This window comes from Daktulosphaira vitifoliae, unplaced genomic scaffold, assembly GCF_025091365.1.
Source record: "Daktulosphaira vitifoliae isolate Bord-2020 unplaced genomic scaffold, ASM2509136v1 Scaffold_3, whole genome shotgun sequence".
Classification (NCBI taxonomy): domain Eukaryota; kingdom Metazoa; phylum Arthropoda; class Insecta; order Hemiptera; family Phylloxeridae; genus Daktulosphaira; species Daktulosphaira vitifoliae.
In genome coordinates, this window is record NW_026099574.1 from 28280309 (window position 1) to 28295962 (window position 15654).

General features: G+C 36.2%; 1 protein-coding gene across 6 annotated transcripts in view; it reads left to right on the plus strand.

The window, feature by feature from the left end:
• Positions 1 to 13146, plus strand: part of LOC126902425 (protein tiptop-like) — a 59669-nt gene extending 46523 nt beyond the window's left edge. For 3 of the 6 annotated variants that reach the window (XM_050679679.1, XM_050679677.1, XM_050679678.1), the window contains 2 exons: positions 4926 to 5115; positions 8280 to 13145. In XM_050679679.1, coding sequence (XP_050535636.1) covers positions 4926 to 5115; positions 8280 to 11283 — 3194 coding nt within the window. In that variant the 3' untranslated portion in view covers positions 11284 to 13145. Of the gene's footprint in view, positions 1 to 4925; positions 5116 to 8279 lie in introns of all 6 variants that reach the window. The other 3 variants (XM_050679682.1, XM_050679680.1, XM_050679676.1) reach the window with 2 other exon arrangements.
• Positions 13147 to 15654: the final 2508 nt, after the last annotated feature.

Sequence of the window (15654 nt, forward strand, 5' to 3'; positions counted from 1 at the left end):
TAATACGTATAGGTTTAGGATTAGGCACGGGAGCTGAGCGTTAAGAGAGAGACACGTAAAAGATTTATTGCATCTAACGATTTTTCGACCGCCGCCATGTGCATCATTGTCGTCGATCCCCATGTATTATAGCCAGTTATAATGTGTATACACGCGCCGCGATGGATTTTGCACGGATCTGACTGCGCAGGAGGGGTGACAGCTGATCTTTTATTGCCTCAGCTTTTCTGTCGAACGTCGCGAGGTGGGGCGGCCGGGTGAGGGCGGCGGTGCACGTAGCGCGTTTATTTATGTGATATTATATGGATGTAATTTTTTTTTGTTCCAAAAGACATAAATCAGTCAGAGGATATTTTCGACGGCGACTGCCGATCGACGTACGGGCACAAAACTGCACAAACGGCGGCAGTCCGTCAACCCCCGACGGCCATTAACATTATTAATTACATAAATAACGTTCACCCCATGCAACTACACTCGCACGCACAACAATCTTTTGATGTCAACCCGACAGAAAGCACATAAATTACGGAATTTTTGTTCGTCCCTCTCCCCCTGCAGTGCATTCGTCAGTCAATATGCACTGGGTCTGCACATACATCGCCGCCACCGGTAAATGTTGTCGCACACTACCATTTCAAACGGTGCCATTATTTTTTGTCATACGTTAAACATTTTTTTTTTTTTTAATCAAAGTGCCTATTCTTACACTTACTTATAATGGCACTAATGAATGCCGGCTAGATTTAAGTACACGGCGGAGATCGTAAACATGGTCGCGCACAGTGTACTAGTGGCTCTCCTACACTATAAGTTATCGGAAAAGGAAAGTACCGTATAAATTTGAGAATATTGATTTATGCGTTATGAGTTCCCGCATACGCATTTCATCTGTGTCGTGTTGTTATTGGCTCCAAACTCGTTGACGGCTCTTATTCAGCTCTTGCGGGAAGAGGAACTGAATCGGTATGCCCAAGAATTTCGTCTGTGTTCTCTGTTTCTCTATTATCAATTTATTACATTAACTGCTGCACGCGAACAGATCCGAAAATGTCATGCGGGCAGATAGCCCATAAATAAAACGTCGTTTACTAATTCCGTCCTCGTACGATAACACCGACGATAGTGACGATTTTTGGCTTGTCAATGAGTTTTAGGTGGTAATAAATACATATTTTGTGTGCAGTCCACTTCGATGGCCGTCACGTACGACTTGTGCAAAACCCGTTGCACGAATACATTTGTACGTACGGCCGGCGACAGTTATTACTTCTGTGTAATCGTTTAATTGACTAATTTGTTGGGTGAAAACCGAGTGATGTGTAATGGTGTGCGCCATTTCGGCGTGTTCGCAGGCGGTCAGACGAATTCGTTTGGCTATGAAATGACCACAGCACCACCGCCTATAGAGTTATTTTTGTATCGCTTGGCTCTTACGGCGTATTAGTTTATATGTGCAAAATGTATTCTCTGCATGTTTGTTGTCTATTCAAAGCACTGCGAGCACTGGTGCCGGGGATTGGACGGTGACTGCCGTCCATTGGGCGTGGCCGTGGACGACGGATGTGTTGTTACCTCTACACTTGTCTCGGCCGATGTCGTCGTGTACCGGTAATGAGGTACGCATAACTCGGTCCAGCGGTTAATACGACTTATTGTCTCTTTTTTGGATTTAATCGATTCTCCTCCCTCGACTCGCTCTCATCATGACTTCTCGCTGTTATCGCTGATAGGCCAATGTTTTTTACTCGACCGCTGATAAACCGGTTTTGACGTTGGAGCTTAAGTAAAGTTTCCTGTACGCGGTAGCGCTTAGTGTTTGTTTAGTTATTTTTGCGTTGATCATTTTGACGACTCTGTGAGAGAGATACACTTGAGCCTATGGAGCACAACAGGCCGAGGTGAAAATCTAAAACGCTGTAGGTGAGATTTTTGACGGGGGCAGCTCTTTTGTTGTATCAAAAGAAACACGATGTCGACCGGTCGGAAGCGAGCGAAAAGGCGAGAGATAAATTATGAGTAGATTTTTTTAATAATACGCGTTATATTATTATCACCGTCGTCGGACGACCTCTGATTGACAAAGAACCGGCCGAATTCCACCGGTGTGCCAGTCAATAGCCGCCAAAACGATAATAAAATATCCTTCTCCTACTCTTTTGTCAACCAGTTGTTGGCACGTCCTCCGCCCCCGCCTCCATAAATCATCGACACCTCTCGATAAATCCGACAACACCCGTCGGCGGACAATGGCTGCCTCATCTCGTGGAATTGCACAATATGTTCGCCAGTTGATCCGATCGCCCATCATCATTTATTATATTCTTCTATAGCGCTGGCATAAAATATGGCGAGTTGAGATCGTCCTGGTCGTTTTTTTTTTTTTTTTTTAATCGATCGCCGNGTCGTTTTTTTTTTTTTTTATTAATCGATCGCCGCCGTCAGCTAACATATATCGTGTGCAAATGGTCGTCTCAATATCGCCAATACGTTGTACGCCGAAGACGACGTTTGATTAATAATTTCGGCAGTTCAAGTCGTGTGTTCATTAATAGTAGTTATTGATTTGTTGATGTCGTCGGCGTTCGAAATTAATAATCGAAAATACCGATGTTGTGGTGTCGTGCGCTTGCTGACAATACACGTGTGTTCTATGCAAATCCGACATTTGCATACAAACGTTTTGTCGTGTGCGCCAATAGTTTCGTCATGTGTTGGTGTAAGAGATATCTGAATTACTTTTTAACGGATGACGATTTAAATTTGTGTAAAAAGTCGACGCACAATTGCCAAGCAATCGTGTTGCTGTGTAGTGAACGTTGTGGAATAGGGTCAAGTCTTTTTGTGGTCGTGCGGCGTGTTTGTTTTTTTACACAGCCCTCAAATGGCGTGATCATTACCCGAATTAATTTGCCGCCGTTGACGGATTGTCGTCGAGGCAAAGGGGTGACGGCCGTGCGACAAACGACTGTTAAACACAAGCTACTAACCCCTTCTACATGTGTGCGAGAGGGACACACTACGCGGGCAACGCTGCCGGCGGCAACTTAATGTTTAATGACATCACGTTAATTGGTGCGGTTACCACCACCACCGAGCGTTGTCAATTAATTTACGAGTCTGTTTGCTTTGCGTTGCCTAATTTAAGTTGCCGAGACGACATTATATCATTTTATAATACCGCTCGGTACATTGTGCACGGAACGGAAATGTCGTTTTAAAAGTTTGCTTTATTTTTATCGAAAACCGTTTTTTATTTATTATTTCTATGGAGTTTTGCTAAATCGATTTTGAATTTACTCTGTTACTCGTATCGTTTTCTCGATCATTTGCCGACTTCATTTTACTCTAGAAAACATGAACGCCTAGTTAACAGTGGCGCTGAAAATAATAATAATAATAATAATAATAGTCACACGAGGACGGGTAAATAAAAAACCGTCACGACCGTGTTTATGGTCATTTCACTGGTATATTCTTAACTACGCCAGAATACAATAGACGATAAATCAGACCAATTAAACACATAGTTTCGTTATTTTTCTCAGCATACCTATAGTTCTTATGGCGTGTAGCGATAGTTTGTGTTAGTGGAGGTGACGAGGAGGCCGAGGTAAAAAGTAACCGAGATAACTGCAACGCCGCCGCGTGCCTTATTGGATGACTCGGGTGGGTCCGTTGTTATTCTACTTCACCGCCCGCCAACTTTTTTTTACATAACTACACACACACACAACTATCGGCGGTAACGAAATTTTCACAATGATCACGACGGCATTCCGCCGATCAAACGCTGCACAAAGACCGGGTGGTGGAACGGTTTTAAGTTTTCATAAATAACCCATTCGCAGTCGCTTTATCGGCCGACCAATCTGCGAGGCGTTAAGACAATGGGCTTTGGGTCGTGACGACTTTGGACAGGTTTGAGTGTTCCGCACCTCGTCTCTGCCGTGTACGTTTTTATTGTTTTTATATCGCGCGCCCTTTATCTCCGCCGTTCGATCTTGAGGGTTGTCGGCCCGGAAAATTCGCGACCCCCATTGTCCTCGCGCGGGGCACTCCAACTCCTGGCTAATACGAAATACACAAATATAATAATGAATTCTGCGTGGCCTGTCTTACTGTGCACATTTTGCAAAAGTTTTGTTCTCTTTTCCTTTTTACGTCGTCCACGTTTTTCGAAATAAAATGCGTTTATCAAAAAGACGAACGTCTGCCGAGATAATAATAAACTCTGTCGTCGTTTTTTATTCGTCCCCGTTCTTCTATTTTCATCGTCTTTTGTTTCGCTTAAGACAATAGAGACGTTTGCTCCGGTTATTTCTGCTTGTAGCAGAAACACGACTAGTGTTAGTGTAATGCGACCAGTGGTAATAGTGCAAATGCAGCAACCATATAGTGTACACAATGAGAGTATTATGTGTAGTATTTTCTTCGAGTATTTTTTCTCTCTCGTGTACACGCGCGTGTAAAATGTGTTAAGGAACTTTTCCTCTATCTCTTCACGTCGGACCGCCGACACTCGATTCCAGTTAAAATCATTGACAGCCAGCCCGTGTACAGAGCCGGCAAATAAGTACAAACGACCCGTCATCGAGTTCGCTGTTTGACGACGCATAGTTAATCTAAACGTCGCGACTTGACGGCACAGCCCATTATTTCAAATTAGACGGATCTTAACGGCTATAAACGTGTGCACGTGTTGTGTAGCCGACGACGTTGCGTGTAATGTTTGCCTGTTGGATCGCAATTTGCGTGTGTCTCATGAAAATCGTAGTTGATGCAAACATTTTTTTTTTTTTAAATTAGTTTAGCTTTTGATTTTGTGTTTTGTTACTGTGAATAGTCGTGTGTCTGCGCGCGTTATGATCTCAAAGAATACGCGAGTTGATCGATTATAATGTTGTGGTTTTTTTTTCCGATAGGGGAAGGTGGTGAGGGAGAAGAACCGCCAGCGGGATACCAAGAAGACGACGGCGGTTGCCCAGAAGACGACGAGGACGAAGAAGAAGAAGAGGAAGAAGGCGTATCCGGTGGCTCTTCGGGTTCACCGCCAAGATCTCCCGTTCCTTCAAACACGGACGTCGAACAGGATGCTGCCAACTTACCTTTAAGGTCAGTATTTAATCAGTACATATTGTGTCCTCTAAATGCGCTAAGTTTTTTTGAGATTTATTATTTATCCACGTAATGATACAAATAATGAGAACAACATTTTTAATAAAATAACAATCAGTCGCTCCGTGCCCCACAACACTTCTGTGATATTTTTTAAACAAAGAAATCAACACTGATACCAAAAAAGTCAATGTCCACGGCTGTTAGAGCTTTAAGATCAATAAAAATATGCTTTGGCACGTAAGACTCTCGAGAGAGCTTATTTCGCGTTATTTGTTTTGTGCGGCTCTGAATTGGCGTGTGTTTTCCATGTTGTAAACGTGCGACAACAACATCCACAAACCGAACTCCCTCTTCGCAAAGGTTTTATCGAAATGGACTTTCGGCCCTCCACATGAGCATAAATATACACGTGACATGTCATTAAAAAAAGTGCGTTCCTCCCTGAATGACGACGCTGCCAGTTCTGTAATGTAGTGTCACAGCCGCCGTAGTGTAATGTTCTCCTTATCCTTTGTCTACGTAACAGTATGAAGGGGGAGGTCGGTGGTTTAGTTGGTTTTGCTGTTTTCCTACGGTCGTTCATTTGAATTTTCATTTAGTCTCTCTCTTTCCCTCGGCTCTTACCCAGCGCTCAAGAGTTTTGGACGACATGCCAACGGCGGACGGGTGGAACTTCGACTGATTTACGATAATGGCTCGGGTGCCGCCTTTCTTCTACGGAGGATAATTTCTTTTTTTCGCCTACGCCGAGCCAAAGGAAGTTACAGCGATGAGGACGGGTCGGTTAAGGGGAGAGGGACGGAAAAAAAAACTGTTATGACCTCCCCGCTGGGAACGTCAACTTTGTACTTCGGATTCGATAATTTTTAAAATATATCGCCCGTCGCTCTCTATTCTCTTGGCCCGCCGCGTGTATAATATACGTATACGAACGCACGTTGCCTCACTGCCACGATAACATCGCCGTCATTTCCCTTACCCTCTCCATCTCGGCAGTGGCAAAAAGATACACCTTGTCAACTTGCATTCGTGACGGCATTATATTACAATTATTCCGGTTGCGCCGCCGACGGAAACGACACTGCGAACTCCATAAATTGGTTTTAATGCGGCGGCACTCGACTGAGTTTGTTTTTGCGCTTCGAGGAAAAGTCTTGCCAATATGAAATATTGTTCATTAATCTGTCTTGTTAGCCGGAAATTATTGCCGTCGGAGGATCGAGTTCCGGAGACTGTGCCGAGTTTTTCCGTACTCTGCGCCCGAAAAAACGTCAGGACGCCGCCGTCGCCCTTATATCAAATTCTGAATAATATAATATCTTCTTCTAAATGTGTGTGTGTGTGTGTGTGTGTGTGTGTGTACTGTGTAATATGCGTTATTTTCTACAGTCCATCACCGCCACAATCCAGTCGGGCACCGTGCCAAATTATGGCCGAAGTTTCGCGATAAAACCGTATTTTTAACTCGTGTGATATCGGTCGGGTGGATGGTAATTATTGTCCATTAATTAAGAATGAAAAAAATAATAGAGTCACAGTGGCGGCTGAGATAGCGCTTATTGAATTTGTGTTGCTGGCAGATATTATTAAGAAAAAAATACTGCGATCAATTAAAAGCACTGTATTTATTTAAAATTATTAATTCTAAACTATAAGTACGAGACGGGTATTTTTAACTGTAACGTCTAATTTAATGCTATCAGTAATATGTATATATATATATATATATATATTTCTATAGCGTTGCGCAGACGGATACAGCTCGTACTGGTGTATAGTTTACTGTATACTACACGTATACTCAATTTAATATTTTTTTAACGCTAAAAATACAAAAAAAAAAAAACCAGTAACGAAGAATAAAAACGTTTTGATCTTAGACACATTTCTTCTCAGTGTCGGCCTTATAAAGGAAAGCTCTAGTGCAAAGTAGAGAAGACCTCACGGTAATTAAAAATATTGTAACTACTATAACCGATAAGAACAGAAAAAAGGAGCTATGTTTGACTAAACAGTCTCAGAAAATTCCTGAAACTTACTTATGGCAAGTTAGTTGATTTATATCAGCAAAAGCCACAAAGAACCAAAGCAACTCGAGTACACCCAAAGAAAAACCTCAATCAATTTTGATAGAGAAATTTTATCAAGGGTTTATGATAATGTTTTATTAATACGAACAAAATAATTATTCTTATAAATAATTATTGTTCAAGACAAGAAAAAAAATTATCATATTGATAAATATATCATAGATTCAATAGTAATGATATATTTATCAAATTGAACGATGAATTTATTATATAGATCGAGGTTTTTCTCTGGGTGTATAAGAATACTATACCTTTGATTCACGTTCCCTACACCTTGATATTGCTACAAACTACAAAAGATTAATTTATTTTCAAAAGTATCTTAAATTTAACATATAAAAACAATTACTACTAAAACAAAGGCTACTAAATAAAAGTATTTGTAATCTCAAACAAAATTAATATAAAACCAATCATACTTAATTAATACACAATTAAAATACATCTTTGAAAATGTATTTAAACATAAAATGCCACCAAATAAGCGCCGGACTTTTATTATTTTTCTTTCTCATATGCTTATAACTTAATTAAAATTATAAACAAAATTTCTTTTACAAATTTCAGTCGTTTGAAAATATTTATATATTAAATAAAAAGATTAATAAATAATCAAAAAATATAAATCGGCAATTCAAGATTTGTATTATGTTGTATATTTTTTATTAAGTCATGTTACAATTTAAAGTGCATTACATATTTACTAAAAATATTAAAATATTTGTAATGTATTTATTATTACACTTAAGTATTTGTCATAAAGTTGTTATCGACCCTTCAAAATTTATGTAAAAAAAACTAAAAATAACTTAAAATTTTAAAGAAAAAAAAATTATTTTTTTTATTTATTTTTCTTATTTGTGACAAATAACAGCAATTTTACTTTTAACCTAATCAAAAACTGTAAAAATTATTTGAAAAAAAAATAACGCAGAATATTTGCTGAATAAGTTAATAATGAATCATAATTTGGTGAATAATGACACTTGTATATATAATTTAAGTATTTTTTTGATCTGATATTTTTTATTATATTTTACTTATTTATTATTATTTTTTTTTTTACAGAGAGACCAGCAGTCCTTCTAAAATGAGCAGAGGATCTCCTAGAAGTGAATCAAGTCTGCCTCCCTTTGAAGTGCCATTGATAGCCACTGTATCTCCTGGTCGTTCTCCGCCTGTATCTACCGATATTTTAGACTTCAGTACTAAGAGACCTGTCAGTCCTGTATCTCCTCCATCAGCTATGAATCTAAGTGGTAGTAATGATGATACGCCAATTGATCTTACTATAAGAAGTAAAAAAATGCGACTAGACCACTCAACTTCATCTTCACCATCTAATAATGATATATACGCACGGATGAGCCGACCATGGGCACAATATACATCACCAGTGATGCGGCCAACATCAAGGACTGATATGGTCACACCACCTAGTGATTCACCAATGCATTTGTGGAATGGAAGTGGAAAGCATACTGGTGGTAAGTTATCTTACGGCTCGTTTCCATCAGCGACTAGTGACGCAACAAAAGCTTTGGAGAAGATGTGTGAGCTAAGTAAGCTTCAGGATGAAACGCCGCGATCAGTGTTGACGCCTAGCTCTGGGCGACACAGTGCGTGGCAATCGCACTGGCTCAATAAAGGTGCAGATCAGACTAAAGATGTGCTTAAATGCGTGTGGTGCAAGATGAGTTTTCCTACATTACAAGCTATGTCTGCACATATGGCAGAAACAAAACATGGAACTGCTGCTGCCCAAAGCTTACAACCTCCGCCACCGCCACCACCTGCACCAGTATCTTCATCTGCGTCGTCTTCCGGACACAAAAACGATCTCAACATGCTTATGAAAGAAACTATGCCATTACCTAGAAAACTTGTTCGTGGACAAGATGTTTGGTTGGGAAAAGGCGCCGAACAAACCCGACAGATACTCAAATGCATGTGGTGTGGTCAGAGCTTCAGATCATTGCAAGAAATGACCACGCATATGCAACAAACTCAGCACTACACTAACATTATTTCTCAAGAGCAAATCATATCGTGGAAATCTGCTGACGAAAATAAGTCATCTACAGGTGGTGGCTCAGCTTCATCTTCTGCTACTAGTTCATCACTTTCTGGCTCGGCCAGCTCGTCAGCTAATCACGTTAGTGCTGTGCTTACGTGTAAAGTTTGCGACCAGGCATTTAATTCTCTCAAAGAGTTAAGTGTACACATGGTGAAAAATTCACATTATAAGGAACATATGATGCGTTCAATTACTGAGGGTAGTAATAGACGACGTCAAACCAGAGAGAAACGTAAAAAATCGTTGCCAGTTCGTAAATTGCTAGAATTAGAGCGAGCTCAACATGAAGTAAAGAACGGCGATGGAGGATATGTGTCACCGGGTGCTAGTTTTAAACCATTGAACGATATAAATCATCGACTTGGTCGTATAATATGTGAGAAATGCGGGGAAAAAGTAGACGTCGCTGGATTTATGGAACATTTACGGGTGTGTGTGACTATGACACCAGATCAAAAGAACCTTTTAAAGACTGCACTGATGTCACAAAATGCTCTGTCTCCAGAATTAGCTAGGAATGAGAAAAGACCAAAGAAAGAAGATAGATCTCATCAAGGGCCTGCTGTGGCTGACCTGTCGGTTAATAAACCGGCTACCTCTAGTGGTAGTACTTCTTCACCATCAGTTTTAAACGCTATCGAGAAACTTATTGAGAAGAGTTTCGACTCGCGATTAAGATATGGCACGGCAGCGTCTGGAACTTCCATTGGCGAAAGTATTTTGAAACGGCTAGGCATCGATGAGAGTGTTGATGCTACCAAACCGATTATGGACATGCAGGCCATGAACCTGTTGAGAAATTATCAGTCGATGAGTCGACATGAGCGAAGTGGTAGTGAGTCAAGTTCTATGTCTCCCGAGTTGGCAGCTATGCGTAGTGATTCCACCACTCCCGATAGGAAGTCATCTTATGATCCGGACTACCAGCGCATGCGCTCAGTAACGCCTAAATCAGTAGCCGATCGGCAGTCGCCATCTGCAAAGTCTATGACAGCTAAAAGTGACACAGCTGATGTGAAAAGTGAAGCAGCTGACGAAGAGTTTGATGTTAAAAAGGAATACGTCGATGAGGACGAACTCAAAAGTCCTGTAGATGTTAGAGTAAGTGTAGAATCAGCCGAAGCTGTATCTAATGAAGAAATAAATGGTAAAAATTTAAGTAGAGGTGCAACTCCTACCAACGTTAAAAGTCCTTCTAGTCCAGTCGGTAGTGATAAATCAGATAGACCGAAAAAATCAAGTAGTTCAACTAGTCTGGGTGCACTATCCTCAATGTTTGAGAGTCTTACTAATGGACCTTCAGCAGTTACAAATGGTGGATCTAGTGAAGGAGGTGGAGGTGGTAAAACAAGCAGTCATCCGTTAGCTGCTTTACAGAAATTGTGTGACAAAACAGAAAATCATCATCAACACCATCATCGACCAAGTAGCCGTTCGTCTTCTAACGCATCTGCTACTAATGGTGGTGGACCGGCGCAATCTATGTCTCCACCGGCCTCTAATGCTGCTGGTACTACTCCTGGAGCAATTCTAGCGTTTAGCTGGGCCTGTAACGACGCCGTCATGACTGCGGATTCTATTATGAAGTGTGCATTTTGTGACACTCCTTTTATCTCAAAGGGGGCTTACAGGCACCACTTGTCCAAAGTACATTTTGTAAAAGAAGGCATTACCCCAGAACCAATCATGTTGAAACAACCACAAACTGTTGGGAATTCTTCATCTGGCGGACAACAGCATCAATCAGGTAATGGATCATCATCATCGGTTTCTTCACCTTCGTCGTCTGCTCAAAAATCACCTAACCATCACAATAACAATAACCATCATAATAACAATAACAACAATATTTCACATGCTTCGACGTCTGGATCAGGAGTGGCGGGATCCAAAAGTCCTGAAAAGACAGCCATCAATAGCTACGATGAAAGTCCCCACTCAAAATTCCTCAAATACACCGAACTGGCCAAACAACTATCGAGTAAATACGTCTAGTCATAGTCTCTCAATTATATTACTAATTAATTACTTCGTTGTCATTAATCTCATTCCCTCCTTTTTTCTAATTTTATCTATTTTATCTTGCTGTCTAAAACTATTGTATATGATAGCATACGTTTTTCAAACTTTTTCTTTCGGTCTCTCGATAACTATTTTCCTGTAAATGTGTATACAACTTTATAAAAAATATTTGATATAAGTCTATTATTTAAATGGATAATTTTGAGGAAATCTATTTGTTTATAGCTATTATAATGAATGTGTAAAAAGATTTTTAGCCGTATTGATGAGACTTTTAATTATAAATAGTATATTTATCTTCTACGATTTAAAAAAGAAACCACTCGAATTCTTTGTTAACTCTAAGTATTATTATATTTACCAAAATTGAAAACGAAAAGTACTCGAAACATGTATACGCGTTAGTAAAGTATAATAAATTAACTAGTTTATTTATTTAAAATTTTAACACGATAATGACATTTTAATAATAATTATAAATTCATAATTATAAAAAAAAAAAAATTATATAAAGTATGATTTTCCATGTTGTAGATAAGCTAGCGATATAACATTGTACAACATTATGTATACCTAAAGATACATGAATATTTATTATAATTTCTACAGACACACATACGATAATTGATTGTATACGATTCTGTTTACTACTATGATTATAGTAATTATTTTCATGAAATTTTTCTGCTCATATAATTTACAAGTTTCCGTACATACATACATTTTATATAAATTATTCCATATATTTTCATGTGTGCTAAAAATCTGACTTAAAAGGCTGTCAATGTCAACTATGTATAACGATTAATGCTTAAGATTTATAAGTAGAGTTAATTAATATCAATCGACAACATTAGGCTAAGGTCATTTTAAACAAATATGTTAATAATTGTAATGCTAATGTGCATTATTTTTATCCCGTTTAAATAATTGTTACAATTTCGCGTAGAGTGTATTCAAGTTCGTATTTTGTTTGACTTGCGGAAAAAAAAATCCATTCCAATTTTTAACTATGTAAACGCAATACAACGTATTGTTATTTGATAATATACAATATTCTTGTTCCTATATTAGTATGTAAAAAATTTAACACATAAGATACGATAATAATATTATACGATTTGATTAATTCTAATCTGCGCTCAATATACATGCGTATACGTGCCTCCCCTAAATTTTTTCTTGTATTTTTAATTTTTAGTTATTAAATAAGCCAGTAAGCAAAATAGTTACCATTTAAATAATAAATTTTATTTTTGTTCTGTTGGTTATTTAATTTAAGGGGTATGTTTCAGTTTGTTTTATTCAATAGTTCTTATTGAGGGCGATAATCACAATTATTTACTTTGCATTAAGTTTGGCATGTTTATTATTATTTTAGTATAATGATCAATCGGTGCCATTAAATTCACGTATGATACATGAACACTTAATAATTTCAGTAACTCAAAACGAAAATGTTTTCTTTATTAATTATACTAAAAAAGTTTACAATGCGGGGTAGTCAGTATTTTTTACTATCGTACTGATTGCTTTAATTAATACTGAAAACAATTTCTATTTATGACTTCTATTAAAAAAATAAAGATGTCATGCCAGTTAATTATGCAATTGAAAAAAATGTCACATTTATGTATACGGTTAAAATATGTGTAATTGATTAATATATTTATAATATACATTTATATGTTTTATTATTGTAAAATGTTTTGTTTACAACGTGTTACTATTACTATATATTATAATATTTTTTTGTTTTACTTTAAGTTTTATCTATAAAATCTGCAAATCTGTTGTACATATATATATTAAAATAGAATTAAATAGTAATATACACACATACAAATACGATGTACTGTAATATAAATGTACTTATTTATTTATTTATAATGAAGTAGGCAATATTTGTTTTAATTTTAACAAATAATAAAAGACAATTTTCATTCAAATCATTTTTGTACATATTTTTTAAATTCCTTTTTCCATTATATGATATTGACATTTAAGTATTACTTAACCAAAATATCTGGAAGAAAATATTCTGTTGCAATGAGACACTATGATTTGATTTAAATTAATTATGGACTGATGCAGCTGATAACTATGCCAACAGTCTTGTGTGGTTGTTACTTGTCACTTAGATATAAATTATATTTGTGTTTATATTGCTCACAAAGAAATACTATTATTTATTATATATATAAGTTCTTTAATGCGTGGTTTTGATACAGCAGTTCAATACAGATGTTGAAAGCATTTTGAAAGGTTATTGTTAAAGACAAAGCCTTGTTGAATAAATTATTTAAAAAATGAAAAATAGTGTAAAACATACTGAATACGATATTGTTGATTTTAATGGACGTTTATACACCACTGTCATCAACCGAAGTGAAAAATGATTTGAAATTAACATTAGAAGAGTTGTCAGTAATTGATAGTAAAAACTGCCTATTGATTTACAAGGTGCTCAAAGAAATAAATTATTGACTAGTAATTCTTATTCTATAGACAAAAGTTCATAATACATAGCAAATAGTAATTTCGGTTGATAATATTCAATTATTTACCATTTTAACGTAGTCGTTCACTTATAACGTGTGGATATTAATTTACTGAACCACTAATAAAACACATTTTAGTTCGACATCATAGTTTTTTTTTAGCTTACTCTTTAGAAAAAGAATTTGTTAAGTTTTTTTAGACAGTTACTCATTTTACCTAAATACCTGTTAGTGTAATTTGTTTTTGTTTAAATTAGTTCTAATTTTAGAGCTTTTATTTATAAGACATTTTTAATACCTATTCTATATTAATATTTTATGACCCAATTCGGCTGCTTCATTACAGCATCATTGTTTTGTATGTAACATGACTACAATCATTTCGTATTATGCCTAATTGCGTAATTACTGGAGGTGCTTCAACATCCCCCGCCTCTAGTGCCTTCCTTAAATTTTAATATCTATACTCTCTACTAAATATTTTTATTTATAAAAATTTATTATCAGTACTTTTTTTTTTTTTTTATATAATTCTTTTTATTTTGAACTACGTTATATTATACTACTTTTTTTAGCAAATGAAATAAATATTTTAAGTATACTGGGACATTTCTATATAATGCCTCCAATAAACCACAATCATTAGTTTGGTTATACAGTCATATATACACTACTATCATTTATATAGCCATTATACATTATATCAATATACAGCTCTTTATCTTAATGTGGTTGCAGGTTGTGGGATTGGAACACCTCACAGCACTTTCAACATTACACAAATTTAGTACCCTTTGAATTTTTGCTCTAGTTGAAACACTAATACTAGAAACATTACAGCTTTTTACTTAGTCTTCAAGCCTATGAAATGATATTGAGTCTTACTAAATGAAAGAATTTTCTATGTTACTTGGATTTTCTATTAGCATTATCAATATTTTATACACATAGTGTCATCTAAATTTCACACATTCTGCTTTATTCATCTTAATTGATATAAATCAAACGTTGTATTTAGAATGAACATACTGCTCTAGTAAATATCCAAATCATTTGTTGGCTTTGTATCATAATCTCCAAGCAAATGAGTACTCATGTCATTTTATTCAATTGTTAATGATAGCATTCATCTCATTAAGCCAATAATTTATTATTATCATACAAGTTAAAGATTTTAATGTTTTTTGGAATTACGTTAATTAAAACAAATTATTAACCATAGAAATTATTAAATTTAGAAAATATATTTTTATTCATTCTATTTAAATTTGCCATTACATATTATTTTATTATATATAATTATAAATTTTTCATTATATATTATTAATATTACTATTATATTTATGAAAAATAAGAATAAGTCTACAAATTTCTGTTGTTTAGTCCTAAAATACCAACATCGACTGTAATATTTTATTGAAGTATTATACCATACTAGTCATAAACCTGTCATAAAACACGAACCCAACAAAGCGCTGCCAAAAGTTAAGGTTAAATAAACAATTATTCATCAGATCTGACGCGTCCGTGTGCTTATTCACTTTATGTGCACATTATATTTATTTTTGTCGTTTTAAATATAATATGTAGACAAGAAATTTTATAAAATAAATTAACATAATATTATTTTGTGCATTAATGTATTTAATTCATGACCATTACATTAATGAAGGTCAGCTGAGTATAAAAAACTTGGTTTTTTTAAAATGGCTCACGAGTGTTTTGATAAGTATTTAATTTTAGTGCTAGTTTCATAACTTTTCATTAGTTTGTATAATTTTTAGAAAAAAATATGGAAGTTTTGGTTCCTTATTTTGTTTTTGAAAATTTCATATACCTATCA